Source organism: Pezoporus occidentalis, unplaced genomic scaffold (assembly GCF_034315485.1).
Source record: "Pezoporus occidentalis ecotype Australia unplaced genomic scaffold, CSIRO_AGI_Poc_V1 ctg159, whole genome shotgun sequence".
NCBI lineage: Eukaryota > Metazoa > Chordata > Aves > Psittaciformes > Psittacidae > Pezoporus > Pezoporus occidentalis.
This window is the reverse complement of record NW_026913415.1, coordinates 2071861-2088474: the sequence shown is the minus strand read 5'-3', so window position 1 is coordinate 2088474 and position 16614 is coordinate 2071861. Positions and strand designations below refer to the sequence as shown.

The 16614-nt window shown below is 56.6% G+C and overlaps 1 protein-coding gene and 1 long non-coding RNA gene across 11 annotated transcripts in view; one reads left to right on the top strand and one right to left on the bottom strand.

Annotated features, from left to right (window-relative positions):
- The window catches only part of LOC134160313 (uncharacterized), a 130399-nt gene extending 129178 nt beyond the window's left edge, over positions 1–1221 (top strand). For 4 of the 6 annotated variants that reach the window (XR_009963507.1, XR_009963506.1, XR_009963504.1 and 1 more), the window contains one exon: positions 1087–1221. This is a non-coding gene — a long non-coding RNA (uncharacterized LOC134160313). The remainder of the gene's footprint in view (positions 1–1086) is intronic. The other 2 variants (XR_009963503.1, XR_009963508.1) reach the window with 2 other exon arrangements.
- Positions 927–16614, bottom strand: part of LINGO1 (leucine rich repeat and Ig domain containing 1) — a 124719-nt gene continuing 109031 nt past the window's right edge. For all 5 annotated transcript variants that reach the window (XM_062612219.1, XM_062612224.1, XM_062612220.1 and 2 more), the window contains one exon: positions 927–3233. In XM_062612219.1, coding sequence (XP_062468203.1) covers positions 1380–3233 — 1854 coding nt within the window. In that variant the 3' untranslated portion in view covers positions 927–1379. The remainder of the gene's footprint in view (positions 3234–16614) is intronic.

Sequence of the window (16614 nt, the reverse complement as noted above, 5' to 3'; positions counted from 1 at the left end):
CCCAAGGGTGCTTGCTAGCCTGGCTGCCAGTGAGTCAGGGCCAAAAACCACCATAGAATGATTTGTGTTGGAAGGGACCTTAAAGCTCATCCGTTCCCAGCCCCTGCCATGGGCAGGGACACCTTCCACTAGAGCAGCTTGTTCCAAGCCCCTGTGTCCAACCTGGCCTTGAACACTGCCAGGGATGGGGCAGCCACAGCTTCTCTGGGCACCCTGTGCCAGCGCCTCAGCACCCTCACAGGGAAGAATTAATGACCATGAGAATTATTAGAGGCAGGTGTGGAGCAGCACTGGAGCTGCTGGGTGCCAGGAGCCAGGGGCAGCCGTGCAGCCGGGGCAGGCAGGGAACTGCCTGCTTGTGCTGGCAGCAAAGGTGCTGATGGAATTGCAGCATCCCTGCCTGCAGGGACAGTGTTCCTAGCACAAAGGGCCAGCTTGTGCTCCATCAGAGAGGTGACACCATGGTGCTGCTGGCAATGGTGGGCAGCAAGTCCTCTCCCCACCTAAGAGGCAGCAGGATCTCCAGGTACCCCCAGCACTGCCAGGCAAAACCCAGTCCCACTGGCTCTCAGCCCAAAGGCCATGGGCACAGTGAGCTGCTGCCTGCCCCGTGACGGGCCTTTGTGCCCTCCTTAGCACACAGAGGACAAACACACTCAGCCCTGTGCTGCTGCACCCCAGCACTGTCCTGCTTCCCCGGCCTTTGGGGTGGGCAGGAAACCACGACAGGTCCTCGGGAGCAAAAAGCAAACTCCTCTCGATGCTGTGCAGGCCCTATGACCCCTTTGGTGGGGTGCAAACCTTCGGTGTCGGTGGGATTCTCACCCTGGCCTGAGGCTGTTCTTGGTGTGGTGGCAAGGAAGGGAGTGCTTGCCAGGTATGGAACTGGACAGATCAAGAAGTCAAGATTTTGCATTCCAACTATCTATAGGAAATAGGGTTTTTTTTATTATTTCAAGTTTTCATAAAAATCCATAATTATTGAAATCAAAGTTACAGAATAAAGTTCGTAACTTTTTATTGATTTTATTTCTTGGGGTTCTTTTTCTTTCTTCCCCCCTCCCCCCCATTGTTTTTCCCTCTCAGAGTTATATCTGACACCAGAGTCCATCAGACAAAGTCCTTACAAACACAGGAGTCCTGAAGACATCGGCTGAATGTTTTTCCTGGTATAAAGAAGAAGGGGAGGAGGAAGAGGTGGTGACAGTGCGGATGCAGTGGACGGGGGCTGAGGACGTGGTGGAAGGAGAGAGGTCGGTATGTTTGTAGCAATGTTTTTCAATTATTTATTTTGTTCATTTGTTCTCTTTTTAAAAAAACAAAAAAACAAAAACCAAACCAACCAACCCACCATTATTATTTGCAAACTGTTGCCTGGTTTAAATCATTTTCATGTTGAACTTGCGCGGCGCGTCGGCAGAGCTAATGCCCGCGTCGGACTTCCGTGGCACATACTCGATTTCAATGTTGTGCTTTGTGTTGCCTTTCCCCCGGCTCCACAGGAAGAGGAGCACCAGACAGAAGAGCACGACGCCCAGGAAGGAAATGAAGCCCATGGTGGTGGCGATGATGAGAGTCTTGATGTCAAAGGGGAAAGGCACGGTGGCGCGCGTGCTGTTGGCATCGCTCTCGTTGGGCTGGTTGGAGATGAACGCGAAGGTCTTGTTGGGCTGGTGGGGCCAGTCTGGGGAGTAGCTGCGCACGTGCAGGTGGGCCAGCATGGTGTCGTTGCCACCCGCGTTGCTGGCGATGCATAGGTAGGTGCCATTGTCCTGGATCTGGGCGTAGCGCACCTCCAGCGTGCCGTCAGGGAAGACAGTGAGCCGCCCGTTGGTTTTGGTTGAGATGAGGTGCTTGCGGGGAGACAGCCACATGATGGTGGGAGGCGGGTCCCCATCTGCCCGGCAGACAAAGTGGACTGTGTGGCCTTCGTCCACAAAGATCTGCTGAGGTTTGCGGTCCCGTATCCGTGCTCGGCGGCAGGTGAAGTAGTTGGGCAGGAGGACGTCAGGGAAGTCTTTGAACTCCTTGCCCTGGACGAACTCGGGGGTGGAGCAAGTGGGCTGCTGCTTGTTGAAGTTCAACCTCCATCGCCGCCGGAAAACCCAGAGCAAGCGGCAGTCGCAGGCTAAGGGGTTGTTGTCGAGGATGAGCGTCTCCAGGTTGCCCACGGAGTGGAAAGCTGACTCCTCCAGGGTGGTCAGCAAATTCCCTGACACGTTCAGGATGCGCAGGTAGTTGAGGCCGCGGAAGGCGAAGGGCTCGACCGTGGTGAGCTGCCCTCCCACCAGCTGGATCTCCTGCAGCCTGAGCAGGTCATGGAGCATGGAGCCCTCGATGGTGACAATGGGGTTGTAGGACAGGTTCAGGAACCGGAGGTAAACCAAGTGCCTCACCGACACGTACGGGATGGACGTCAGGTTGCAGTGGGTGATGGACAAGGAGGTCAGGTTCAACCCGTAGAGGCAGTTGGATGTCATGGTATCCAGGTAGGGCCAGTGGGAGATCTCAAGGACCTTGAGCCGGTACAGCCTCTTGAATGAGTAATCCCGGATGGTGTTGATGTTCAGATGGCGCAGGCGCAGCACAATCAAGCCGTGAAGGTGAGACAGGGCCTCCGTGGGGATGGAGGTCAGGTTGCATTTCTCCAGGGTCAGCTGCTCCAGGCTGTTGAGGCCGCTGAACGCCCGGTGGGAGATGTAGACAAGGTCGTTGTCCCCCACCTCCAAAGACTTGAGGTTGTACAAGTCCTGGAACATGTAGTCTAGCAGGATCACAATTTTATTCTCACTAATGTCTAGCTTGGTAAGGTTGCTGAGTCCAGTAAACACCCCCAAGGGGATCAGCTTGAGCCTGTTACTCCTGAGCCCCAGCGTCCTGAGGTTGAAGAGGTTGTTGAAAGCCCCAGGTTCAATGGCACTGATAATGTTCTCATTTAGCTCCAGCTCCTCCAGGTGAGGGTAGTTGGCAAATTCATCCTGGTTGAGCGTCTTGATGCGGTTCTTGCCCAAGTCCAGCTGCCTGGTCTCGGTGGGGATCCCCTCCGGCACGACCATGAACCTCTTCCTGTGGCACAGGACGGCGCGCTCCTGGGCAGAGCACTCGCAGCGCGGCGGGCAGCCCGTGGCGGAGCCGGACAGGATGGATCCCAGCATCAGGAGGAGAATCGGCTGCCAGCAGGCCAGGAGTGGGCTGCGCATACTCGCCTCTCCAGCTACCATCCTATCTCTCACCTGCAGGTAACAAGGGGGAGAGAAAGAGCAAGGGGGACGTGAGTGAATGATGGGCACCACCACAGCAAAAGGTTTAGTCTGGGGAGAGCTGGCACTAAGGTGAAGGGCACTGCCGAGGCAGAGCAGAGGTTCTCATTTCCCAGCCGAAATCCAGCCCAAGACCATTTCTCCTCCCCACCCCCCAACTTTCCACTTGATGAGTGAACGTGCGCAGACTTTGAGTGGAAAGCCTTGAGGAATCTGTGTCAGACAGACCTCGCTTCCTCGGCTTCTTAAGGAAAATAATTTAATACTAAACACATCTATCTACAGCCTATTTTAAGCCCTTGAAATTATTCCGTTCCCTGTAGATGGAGCCTGAATATAAAGGCTGCTTTGCAAAGGCAGAGGAGCTGAGCACAGGGTCGAGCATCTGGGGGATCCCTCCTTGGGATCAGCCAGTAGTGAGGTGTCTGAGTGGGAGCAACCACAGCTCCACAGGAATCAGCCCGATAGGGTCTGGGGGTGAATAAGGGGGTCTGTGGGGTGGTGAGGGGTCTGTGGCTGATGAGGTCTGCAGGGTGATGAGGGGCTCTGCCTGCTCTCAGCTGGGAAAGGCCCTGGGAGGGCTGGGTGACCCCCTCGTGGTCATGCTGCCTCTGTTACATTTATTTCCTCATTGCTCGAGCTGTTACAAGGGATCAAATCATATTAATATTGCATGTTAGATGTACAGCTGCTCCGGCCCGTGTTTATATCTATTGTTATGTGTGCACTCTGCGTTGCTTCAACTAATGCTATTTACGGCTATAGCTGAATATACTCAACACATTACTTCCATTGGCTCTGTTTGTATCCATCATTATATCCTGTACATTACTTTCCCTGCTCCGGCACTATTTATGGGTCTGGTACATATTCTGTGCATTACCTCCATTGCGTCCCTTTACATCCATCATTTCCTACAGACAGATGACTCAAGTCTAACTTTTGTTCCCCAAAAACGATGCAAAATTTCTTTGCGAGATGCAAGGATAAAGATGATGGACTGGCCATAAACATGTTCCCCAGCACCACCTCGGAAACCACCAGGCCTTGGCACACCAGGAGTCCCCGCAGAACTCCTCCCGCAGCTTCCTCCAGGTTCACCATCCTTCTCCATCCCTTCCCCTGCTACCTGCCTAATGGGGGTGGTAGTGGGGGACCCCCAAAGCAGGTCTGTGGGACCAGGACCACTCTCCTGGCAGTGGTGCCGAGCTCCTTCCTGTCCATCCTGGTCCAGTGCCTCCCAGTCCCATGGAAACATTTCCAGTGGGATGGCTCGGGCTTGAGGCCAGGCTGCAAAGAGCCATTTGCTGGGTATTTACAATTCATCATCTCCTGTGTCATCACCTCCCCAGTGCTGATGCTGCTGGGCAGCTTTACGAACACAAACAGGGCTGCTGCTACTGTGGTGATGCCACTGGGGTAGGCTGGGGCCTGGATGGCACCACCAGTTAGGATCATGGAATCAACTGGGTTGGAAAAGACCTCTAACCTCCTCCAGTCCAACCGCTCCCCAGCACTGCCAAGGCCACCACTAACCCATGGCACTGAGCCTCGTCTCCACAGTGTGTGAACACTTGCAGGGATGGGGGCTGCAGCCCTGCCCTGGGCAGCCTGTTCCAATGCCTGAGCACCCTCTGGGGTAGAAACTGTTCCCAATATCAAGCCTAAACCTCCCCTGGTGCAGCTTGAGGCCGTTTCCTCTTGTCCCATCCCTTGTTCCTTGGGAGCAGAGCCCAGCCCCTCCTGGCTCCATCCTCCTGTCAGGCAGTTGCAGGGAGCGATCAGGTCCCCCCTGAGCCTTCTCTTCTCCAGACTGAACCCCCCAGGTCCCTCAGCCGTTCCCCATCACACTTGTGCTCCAGGTTGGCAGCTCTTGCACAACTGTGCGCATGGGTTTGCTCCCCATGTGCTGCCGGAGGTCCCCTGTTCCACCTCACCATGTCTCCCCATGGGCAGCATGTGGCCCCCTCCTCCTGCCCATGATGTGCCCGTGGCACTGCTGCTTCCACATCCCACTTGCCACTCACAGCATCCCTCGGGCAGTGGTTCTAGAAACCAATTCTTGCTCCTCACAGCCGTGCTGAGAAAGCCATCAAAGCAAGCACAACGCTACATGCAAAACAAAATACAGTCAAAGGGGCTTAATTATCCCAGGGTTGCAAAGACTTCAGCTCATTAGAGTGCCAGGCAGTCGGCCTTATTTGGCTGTGTGCTGCAATCTCTGCTCTGCCCATGCGTGCAGCCACGCACTGGTCCCTGCTGGGCCACGTCCACTGCAGGGCCCAACTCACAGACCTCCCCCAGGCCAAATCCTGCCTGTACCAGCAGAGGGGCAGCAGCTGGAGCTGCTGGGAAAGATGTGGTGTCGTGGCTAAAATATAAGCAAGGAGGTGATAGATGAAGGAAGCAAAATCTGCATGGTGTTAAAGTGGAGACAAGCCTACTTGTGTGAAATGAAAGGCTAGGCACACCTCACATGTTATTAGTTCTCAGCTAAATTTAAATCCGTGATAAATACTATCCCTGATAAAAACATCTGTAATCTTAATAGCCAGAGTCACAGATGAGCTTTGGATGTAAGACAATGAATAAGCTGAAAAATTCTGAGCTAAGATGAGCTTTAAATCACTTTTGGGTCTCATTTACCTCTGCTGTTTCAGAGAGGATATCTGTGCCTCAAGGTGAGGCAGATATTAAGAGATGCCCTTCTAAAACCAACGCGAATGGTGACTTTTGTGTGAGCTGGGGTCAACCACCTGCATGTGGCTTTACAGGGACTGTCATGCTGACCCCCACCAGCACAGCAGCCAACTTCACCCCAAAGGGAGGGCTCCTTTCAGCTATCCCATGTCTGCCACCACATCGTGCTGGGTGAGGGGCTGAGGCTGCCTTGGATGGGCTTGGCTGACTGGGGCTGGTGTCACTGCAGGGAGCAGGGAGACCATGGTGGCTGCAGGAACCTAGGATGTGACCAAGACCAAGCACCACCAAGGGCTTTCAAATTTGAAGCCCTCCCAGCTTTACCCTGAGGAGGAGCCATGGAACAGGTCTGAGCACCCCTGCAGGGTGCCCGGCCACGGCCCCAGCAGGCGCTGCCAGGCAGGATCAGACCCCATCTCTCTCCCACAGCCCAGGGAGCACTGCAGCCTCTGGTGTGAATGTGCCTCTCATTCCTCGCATTGAAAAAGAGCATCAACAAAAGAAGAACCAGCTGCTCGACTCACTGCCTTTAGGCAACACAAACCAGTGCAGACCAAAGCAGAACTGCTCCGAGCTCTGGCACCCTCTGACCCATCCTCGCCACGGCGCTGCCTGGGGACCACAGCTCCAAATCCAGCCTGGTGGCACAGATGGGCATGCTGGAGCCACGCTGCCTTGGAGCTAAATGCAGCAGGACCTGCTGCGTGTCTCCGGCTGGGCTCAGCACTGGGAGAAAAGATGCTGTGCCTGGAAACGGAGCCTGGGGCCAGGCTGGAGCACTGACATGCATAGGATTTGCTCTGTTGTGATGGGCACAGGCTGCCCCGGCGCAGAGGAATGGACAGCAAACCCACCAGCGCTGCGCTGCCCTCCTGTCCCAGGGGTGGCTGTGCCCCGTGCTGTCACCACCGCCCCTGACCCTCCGGGGTGCCCAGCGCCCTTCAGCACCACGTGACAGCGAGCCAGCGGCACAGAGCCCTGAGTCAGCACTAACCCCACCTGGCAGCCATAAATCACAGCGTGCGAGACAGGCACCCTTGAACCAGATGCTTCGGAGAACATCAAACGACAACAGGGGATCTAGGATGAAGCGAGCCATATCCCTTTTGTGTGTGTGGGGGGTGTCTGTGGGGCTGGGGGAGCACGTGTCCATCTGTCCATCCTGCACCCCATCTCTGTCCTGCTGGCTCCACACTGAGCTGCCGAGGCACTGCGCTCGGAGTCAGGGCTCCGTCTGCTCCGAGCTGCTCCAGCTAAATCAGATTTTATTGAACTTGACTACATTTTAGAGATAAAGACTCCAGGTTTACAAATAAATATTTAACAACCTTTCCTGCTGCTAAAAGAGTTGCTTATCCAGAGCCCAGGCTCCTCACTAAGTGTTCCTGGAGCTATCTGCAAAGCAGCAAAACAAAGGGAGAAGCTTTAATTTGCCGAACACGTTCGTGCCCATTTCCTCCTCTCTCCATCATTCCCCTGTGCCCAGCGTGCATTTGTGGGCCCTTTTGCTTTGTCTCTCCTTCCTCCCCACCCCACCTGCTCCCTGCTCCTCCTCTTTTCCCACCCAGTGTCCATGGGGAGCATGGCTCCGGGAATGGGTGGGAGCAGGGGCTAAAGCACGTGGGGCAGTTTCCCTCCTGGGACCATGCTGCTTCATGTGGCTAAAAACAACCCAAAGAGGGAGAGCCTAAAGGAAGCCCTGAGCACTGCTGGGGGTGACTGGAGGCACAGCACTGGCCTGAGCGGTGGGAAGCTGCTGCTGCATTTCCTCTGGGCCTTCATTAATGGATGAGCTGCTAACGAAGGGCATGAAAACAGGCTGCTGAGCACAAAGGGCTGCCCTGTGTCCCGCCTTGGCCCCACATCCTCCAGAAGCAGCACAGGAGGGTGTAAGAATGGGGATGAAACAGGCAGACACTGAGAAGGACCCTTTGAGTTGGGGTGGTGGGGACACAGGAGCAAGGCAATGAATGGGCCATGGTGAGGAGCCCACCCCAGACCCCAGCCTGGGCTCACCGCTGCAGTCACCACAGGGAGGTGTGAGTCCAGCCCCAGCCTTGGCTCTGCCTTCCCAAGGATCTGCTTTCAGCTGCTCCGCACCGGGAGCCTGGAATAGGTGTGCAGGAACCTGATCTGCTCTGGCAGCTGCTCTGGGGCTGTAAGAGAGCACCAAGAAGTATTTAAGATGCAAATTCCCTTCCGGCACTGACACCGCCTGGCTGGCACCAGACCCCGGCAGCAGAGGGCCCGCAGGACTGCCCTCAAAGGTGTTTCCTCGTGGAAAAGGGCCCTTTCCACCCAAAACGTGGGGAGTCATCAGGGAAGCACGGAGCCAAAGGGCAAGAGGAGCAGAACAAAGGGGAAGGGATGCACAGGGAGGAAGAGCTCAAACATGGGCTGAGGGGCCGGGATGCAGGATGCTGCCCAGCTGTCCACTGGTTTAGCTGCGGATGTGCTCGATGCAGGGACAGGTATGAGTGGTGGAGGGCCAGCCAGCGATGGCCCAGAGCCAACCTGGAGCGTGGTTTTGAGGCTTGGCAGGCAGGTTACCAGAGCAGGGCGACGGGAGGGAGCTCCCGGTCAGAGCAGTTTTTGCTGAGGCTGTTTCTTGCTGCAATCACATCTGTGTGGGAGCTGCTCACCCTCCTCACACCTTTGCTCCTGCGCTTTTAACGCCTTTTCTCTCTCTTTGGCTGCACATGCTTCAATGCCCCATCAGCAAAGAAAACATCCTGACAAGTGATCAATAAGTAATTGCAAAGGCAGCTGTGGATGCCTGGGGTGGGGGGGGTGTAAAGCCCTGAGCTAGCAACACATAAATGAGGAGTGTAAGGGTGCAGCACAGTGTGGAGCTCAGGCTCAGGGCCAGCCACACTCCCTGCTCGTGGGAGATGTCTCCCAAGGGTTGGCCTTGGGAGCTCCAGAATCAGAGATGTTTCATGCTGGGCCAGAGAGCAGCAGGAGGATGCTGTGTGCTGGGATGCTGGGAAGGCCAGGCACAGCTGCTTGGTGGGGCTTCTCCTTTTCTTTCTCTATTTTGGCAAATCTCCTTGGGATTCCTGTCTCCACGGACATGGGCTGGGCCACCAGGATGGTGTAGGTGCTCACCCAGCTCAGAGGCATTTGAGTGGTGAACCAGCACTGGGTAGAGGACACTTCAGGACAGCAGGAGGGTCTCTCTAGATGTTTTTCCTTCTCTGTCTATAGCAGTGAAAGGAGGATGGAAAAACTCCAGGCTCTTCTGAGGGCTATGGAAACATTTGCAGCGGAGAGGTGAAAGAGAGGTCTGCCCAGTGCGTGTCTTCTGTCAGAGCCGCCGGGGTCACACTGACATTGTGAAGGCATCCCCTGCTCTCTGGCTCCATGGCCATCGCGGCGGGGCGAGGTGGTAGGTGCTGGGCTGCAGGATGGTGCCCAGGGCAGGTCCCACATGGCTCGGTGCTGCTGACTCAGGCAGCGTGCAGCTGCACGGTGCCGGTGCTGAGCCCCGCGCTGTGTCAGGGGCAGGACACCACCTCCTCCAGCACAGAGCAGCTGGTACAAAGTCACCCCAGTGCCAGAGCGTGTTTCCTCCCGGTCAGGAGCAGATGGCAACGATGTACGGGATCACCTCCATGGCTGGTCCGGTGGCATCTCACTCCCCCAGACCCAGGCACCAGCCCCGAGGTGCTGCCAGGCAGAGCCGCTGTAACCCCAATGGGATCTGGATACCCCAATGCGGTATCACCCAAATACCACACCTGGGGGCACCACGAAGGGCCTGGTGAGGAGCTGCGTTGGCACCAAGACAAGCTGCTCCCTCCCCAGTGCTCCCTGCCTGTGGACATCCTGTCCCCTCTGCCTAAAGGGCTTGGCAGTGCCCTGGAGCTCTGCTCAGTGCCTGGAGCAGGGATGGGGCACTCCTCAGCTCCAGCACCAGAAAAACAGGGACACAAGTGGAAACGGGGAGCAGCCCTGGTGCTTCCTCCCCTGCCAAGCCAACCTGACACCCAGACCCAAGAGCAACCTTACTCCACCATAAGAACCATAAGGGGACATCACTGAAGCTTTGTGATGTGACCCCCCCTCTAACAGCCGCAATTCTGAGCCGCTGTGTCCCCAGGACTGGTTTGAAGGTGGAAAGCCAGATCAACATCCCTAACGCCACACAAACAGCAAGTGGGGACCAGTGAGCGCATCCTGAGCCTGCAGCACTACAGAGAGCGCTGCTGTAGGGAATGCTCCCATCCCTTAAGCTGAACTGGAGTTTAGACTGTACTTACAGCATCACATCAGTCCCCAGCCACATCCCTTGAACACCCCTACAACCAGCGCAGGATACCTAGAGAAGAGCTGCTCCAGAGCGCTGTGTCTTCCCTGGGAAACCTTGGGGATAACAGCAGGAGGACGCAGAGCACATAAACCCAGCGGCTCTGCTGACTCCAGGGGAACCTCATGATTCACCTCCCTTTCGGACCGGCCCTGATATTTTTATACCGCTGCCTAAAATAAGTGGCCTGAGGACGCCTCCTGGGAGAGGCTGCCTGCAGCCCAGCGCAGCGAGGATGGCTCTGTGATAACCCACCAGTGGGACGAGCTGCATGGGGCACTGAGGGCATGTGTGCACCCTACAGCCAGCACCAATGGTCCCGTGGGTGGCATTGCCAGAGCTGTCCCTAGCCCATCTCCCACAGGACACAGGGGCAGAGGGTGGTGGGCTCAGGCAAGGCTTCCAAGGCGCTGCAAGAGATGAAAGCTCTGGTCCTGTCCATCCACCTCCTTTCCAGCTCCCTCCTCAAGCCAAATCTGTCTCTTCCCCCCTCTCCTCCCAGTTATGATGAAGTTTTGTTCACATAATAACAAATCCAGTGCTGCAGGAACTCCAGGAAGAGAGAAGTGGGGAAAAACGGGAGCCAAAGAGAACACGAGTGATGGCAAACGTGCAGAGAAGATTCCTCTTCCCGGCCTGGCTCTCTCTGCTGGTTTTACATGTATAATTCTTTTTTCTTTCCCCCTTCCTTGCTTGTTTGATTTCTGCATTATTTATGGCTTGTCTTCAGGGCCTGTATTTGCTGTTATTGTTTCATTCAACAATAAAATAGATTAGATAAAAACCAACTGTGCTGAGCCACGGCTGAGCCTGCCTGTCCTGCAGTCAGTGAGCCCGTGATGCTGGGCAGAGCGGGTGGGAGGCAGTGCCAGCCAGCCAGATATGGGGGTCACCACCTCGCCAGCCCTTCCTAGCCCCAAATCCCTGCGGAATGTCAGGACATGGTCAGGATTTGGGCTTTACACACTGCCAGCCTTGCTCATACATGTCCTGTGCAGGTATACGGGCTGTGCATAGAGCTCCTGGTGTGCTGGTCCACACATGCACCCCCCTCCACCCCCCTGAAAAAAACAAGAAGGAAAAGGTGGGAAATGCTTATTGAGAGGGGAAAACTGGAAACTGGGATTGTTTAGGGCAATTCCATGCAATCCAAGGCAGTGATTTCACTAGCAAGGGGGCACTTCCCTGTGAAGCACAGGCAAAAAGCACAATCAATCAGTTTAATGCCTGTGGTAAAGGGTGTCAGCACGCCGGCAGCCTCAGGGGTGCTGTGCTGTTCCCCAGCCTCCTGTCTTCCAGTGGGCAGCTCCATCCTGTGGGCATGGAGAAGGAGGAGGGACCCACCATGGCAATGGAGCGGTTCCCCACTGCCCTCAGTGGAGGGCTGCTTTGGGCTGGTTTTGTTGTGTTTTGCTTGAGCTGAAAGAGATGCTTTCCGCCCCTTCCTCCTCCTCTCCAGCAATGCTGATAATAACACAGCCTGCACGCTGGGCTGTGTGTGAGAACAAAAGTAATCACGGGGAAATACAGTGCATAGGAATTAAATCGGAAATGCAAGGCCAGGGTTTCCATTTCGGTTCAGCTTCTGTATCATTTCCCATTGAAAAGGATAAACAGGCTGAGCACAAATCAGTTTAATGGCAGCACCTAATGGCAGTGCAATTCCATGTTTCCCGGAGCAAATCGTAGCTCAAGCCCGAAGCGGCAACACAATCCACAGCTCCGGGGCATGGCCACGGAATGGCACAGCCCCAGGATCCCCACTGCCCCTGGAGCAGTGCTGAAACAACCTGGTTCACCGGAGCACAACAGGGCTGGGGATGCTGCTGGGCTCTTCCCTGCCCTATTCCCAGCAGGAAGGAGGCATCCCTTTGGGTGTCGCTCCCATCCCTGAGGTCCTGGAGCAGGACTCCTGCAGAGCTGTGCCAGGCTCCCCCAGCATGGGCCAGAGAAGGAGGTTTTGATGCTGCTCAAGAACTATGGCCCCAGTTCCCTCCCTTCGCCTGGCTCCTGCACAGCACACTCAGAGCACAGCTGCCATTCAGTTCTTCCACCTGATCCTCATTCCTGTGCCTTGCTCTGTTGTACCACAGCATTGCTGGCTCAGAAGCGAGCTGCCAGGCCAGGGCTCGCCCATCATATCCCCCTGGCTCCCATTTGGGGTTAGATCCCATTAATCTGCCTCTCTTGCTACTGCTCCCAATCCAAAGGGGCTGCGGGGAAAGGCCGGGATCAGGTAGGGGCGGGGGGGAGGTTTTCCTGTGCCTGGTTAAGAGCCTCTGCGAGCGCTCAGGGTTTGCTCGCCACCCCCAGGGTGCCTCTGAGGTCTAAATCAGTTGTTTCCCATTTCACACTCGACATCTCAAATCCAAACGAAGAGCTGAAAAGAATAGATCACGTCAAAATATTTCTGCTTCTCCCTCCTACGAGAATTCCCCATCAGAGACCAATCCAATTAAGGTGCTGGTTATGAAATTAACCATAATTACACGAGCGATATTTAATGTTTTGCATTCTGATGAAGAAACAGAATGGAAATGACAAAAAAAGCACTCCGACAACAAGTGGGTCCTACTGAGATAACGGAGAGCAATGTGGGGTGATGGGGAACGCAACAGCGAGGGTGGCAGAGGCACCATGGGAACCAGCAGCAAGGGCAGGGGTGGGTGCTCCCAGGCACATCCCCTGGGGAGCAGTGCTCGGTGTGTCCCCAAAGCAGGGCTCAGCCCAGCCTGGTGGCTCCAGCAGGTATTTTGCCATCTGAGCATCACTGGGGCCATAGGAACCGTGCCCTGGGAGGCACAGCCTGGCCCTGCACCTCCTCACCCCCTGCAGGGACCCTCTGGGACCGTGCCCACCTCAGGACACCAACCCCAGCCCTGAGACAAGGGACACAAGGGCTGCAGTGGGGAAAGCCCTTGGCCTCTGACCAGGACGTGTGTGCGTGCCTCTGGAGCCTGGGAGTCGTGTCCATGTGTGGACATGTGGCCACTGCAGGATGCTGTGGGCACTGGAAGACTCACTGGCTTATGGAAAACATTGTGGAAGAAAACATGCAGGATGGTTAAACAGGAGCCATTTATGTGCCTATAACCAGCAGAATGAGTGAAACCAAGCCAAGTTCCCTGGCTCCTACAACAGGGATGCTGACCTGCTGCCTAGCCTGGCCCTGTGCTCCATTAGGAGATGTCTGGGTGGGGTATGGGGCAAGGGATGGTGGGTGAGGTGTTGGCGATGCCAGAGGGAGGACTGATCCTCTGGTGGGGCTCACAGCAGGGCCCCCCAACACGGCCATGCTGCTGCCAGTGCATCAACGACCCTGCATCCCCTCGCAGGGCAAGGTGGGTTCTGTCAGTCACCTCCCACTGCTGCTCCTGCGAGGGGGGAACCACCTGGGTCTTGGCCCAGCACAGCCCTTGGCTCCAGGGCCGTGGGCCCTGCTGCTCTCAGGGATGGAGGGAGCCTAAAGAGGGACAGGACCCTGTGTCATCCAGCGGCACTTATTCAGTTGCCCGGCTCACGCTGACCATTAACTCAGACACAGCCACCTCAGTGTGCCGGGGCGCAGAGGCCACGCTGTGCTGCTGACAGCACCGGGGTCCTGCCCTTCCCGAGCCAGCCCCGCTCCTCTCCCTGCCTGCATGGCCCTGTCCCAGCGGCTGCAGGCTCCAGCGGGCTGTAGGACGTGTCCCCAGCGGGGTCACAGGGAGCTGGGGCACGTGGCAGAGGCACGGAGATCTCTCTCCATGCAGCCATTCCCCTCTGCAAGCTCCAGTCCTTACTCCCCTGGATGGAGAGGGAGAAGGGGATAAAAAATAGACTCGGCAGAAAATTGAGGCCGTGGCCTTCGCTTGGGTTCTGCCTTTATTTTTCTTGGGTTGTTTGATTTGAGTTAAGCGTTTGCAGCCCTCTTCTCTCTCATCCCAGCCTCCCCTGCTACCTAATGAGCTCTTCTGGCTCTTTTCCCACCAAAAGCCATTTCTGCTCATGCTAGGATAAACCCTGCTCCCTTCCCTTCAGCACAGAACGGAGGAGAGCTGCTGACTCAGTGACTGGATGTGTTCACCCTCCCTCGCCATGCTCCGGGCTCTGCCCTCCTCTCACCAGCCCCAAGCTACTGCCATGGTGCTGGGCACAAAGGGGGAGCATGGGGACAAGGAGCTGTGCCATGGGCTGTGCCATGCAAGGAGAGGCAATGCGAGCCAACAGCACCTCTTGCATCCACCCCAGCACCAGCACAGCCCAAGCAGACTGCCTCAGGGGCCACAGCCAAGGGGGGGGACTTGGAGAAGAGTCTCCAGCAGCTTCCACACCTGAAGCTCGGCAAGAGTTGGTGGAGCCGCGTTGTCCACCAGGACATCCACAGAGATGTGTGTGCCCATCGCAAGCACAGCCTGCCCTGCCTCGAGGGGGGACACAGATGTCACCCAGCGTCACCCCAGCACCCAACACACGGTGGAACCACAACAGGTTCGGTTGAGCTTTGTAATTCAGCAATTCCACTACAATTACACTGCAATTGTGGCGTTATCATAATGGGATTTCTCAAGCCCTGGAATAAAACTGAAGTTACAGGATTTTATACTTGTTACATACATCAAGCAATATAAACTTCAGCATCATTACAGTGACTGTATTAAGTAGGAGACTCGAGGAACAATAAGTCATTCAGTCATGCTGTTAACCTTTCAGTGATATGAAACAGTGGTAATTAGAGGTATCACAGAGTAATTACGTTATAGGTGTACAGTAACTGCAGCATGGCTTGGCATTACAGAACTATAACCATTTGTTTTGCAATTAAACCCTCCACAAAAAGGCTTGGAAAACCTGACTCTTCCCTAGGTGCTGCATTCCCCAGCTCCGGCATCTGCTCCAGTCGCTCCCTGCCCAGCCCATGGGAGCCTCAGTGAAAGCAGGGGCTGCCCAAGCAGCCAGCGCCACTGCCACAGCCCTGCCAGCTCCGAGGTGGCCGAGAGCTACAGCCCAGGGAGGAGAAGCCCCTTCTCCTCCACGTTCTTAAGGTACCGAGCCAACGGGCTCCAGGAAGGAGCCCGGAGCCGCACACAGAAGGCATGGCAAGGGGGCTGTGGTGCTGGCGTGGGGCTGGGATGGGTTGGGCAGCGCAGGCAGCCCTGGTAGGGTCCATGCAGCCCCGTGCAGAGTCACAGCTCCACGGCCATCTCCAGCAGGCGTGAAGGTCAGGTCAGGGCTGCTGCAAGTGGCAGAGCAGCGAGCAGAGGGTTAAGGCTGGCAGGAGGCTCGGACGGGGATGTGGAAGGGATTTCATTCCAGAGCCCGGCTCCGGTAGGTGGTGCAGGGGAAGGGGAGACGAAGAGAGAAGGGAGAAGGGGATCTGTGGAGTGGGGCTGCTCCTGGGCATGCCCAAACTGCCCTGTCCCTGCATGGGCTGGGGGCTGTCAGCGGTCCCTGCTGCAGGCCAGCACGGAGGGTCTCTTATTGGAAAGGGCGTTTGCTGTGGAAGGACCACGGATGGCAACTGCTCGGGTGGGAGCGACAGGCAGAGAGAGGCAGCAGAGCCTGGGCTTCACCAGCCAGCATCCAGCATGCACCCGCGGCGGGGGGACCTGCTCCCACCCGTGCCCACACTCACCCGCTGTCCCTCCCGCCTACTGCACCTCGCTTTCACAGCACCCACACTCCCACTTCTCCTGCGAGGCGGCACCCCCAGCCCCTGGAGCAAACCATGCCTCTGCCCTCCGCTCGCACTATTTATACACCCAAGGTGAAAAACCCAATAACCTACACACGCTATCAGGGAGCAACAAGCAACGGCACTGCCCGAAGCCCTTCTGGCCAGCAGGCTCCGGAGCATCCCTGCAACCCTGGCTGCCTGAGAAGTCCCTTCCACATTAACCCCTCCTGTTTTCTGCCAGACCCAAACCGAGGGCTGAGCCCGCGCTGGCAGCCTCACCCCCCCCCCCCCCCCCCCCCAGCCCCCGCCAGCATCTCCTGTTCTCTGTGTGTGGGGCTGAGCTCAAGTGGGGGGGGGCCTTCAGGGTCTCCAGAACTCCCCTGGAACCTGAGGGATCATCCCACCCAGCAGGAACTGCCCACGGCCCCCGACTCACCTACCTCCAGGCTGGGGGGCTGGTGATGGAGAGGTGAGCCCCTGCCATGGAAAATCACCCCCCATGGCTCCTGCCTCCCGCCCGGTCACTCAGAGCTCTGCCGGCCCGTATTTAACCCTTCGCGTTTCTGCCTTGGGGACAGGGAGAGGGACGATTCCTCCTCTTGAATTAACCCTCGCTGGCTGGGGGAGCTGGGCACTGCCCGCTTGAGGCTGATCTCCCTGCTCCCCAGGCAGCGCTGTCCCGGCCATAC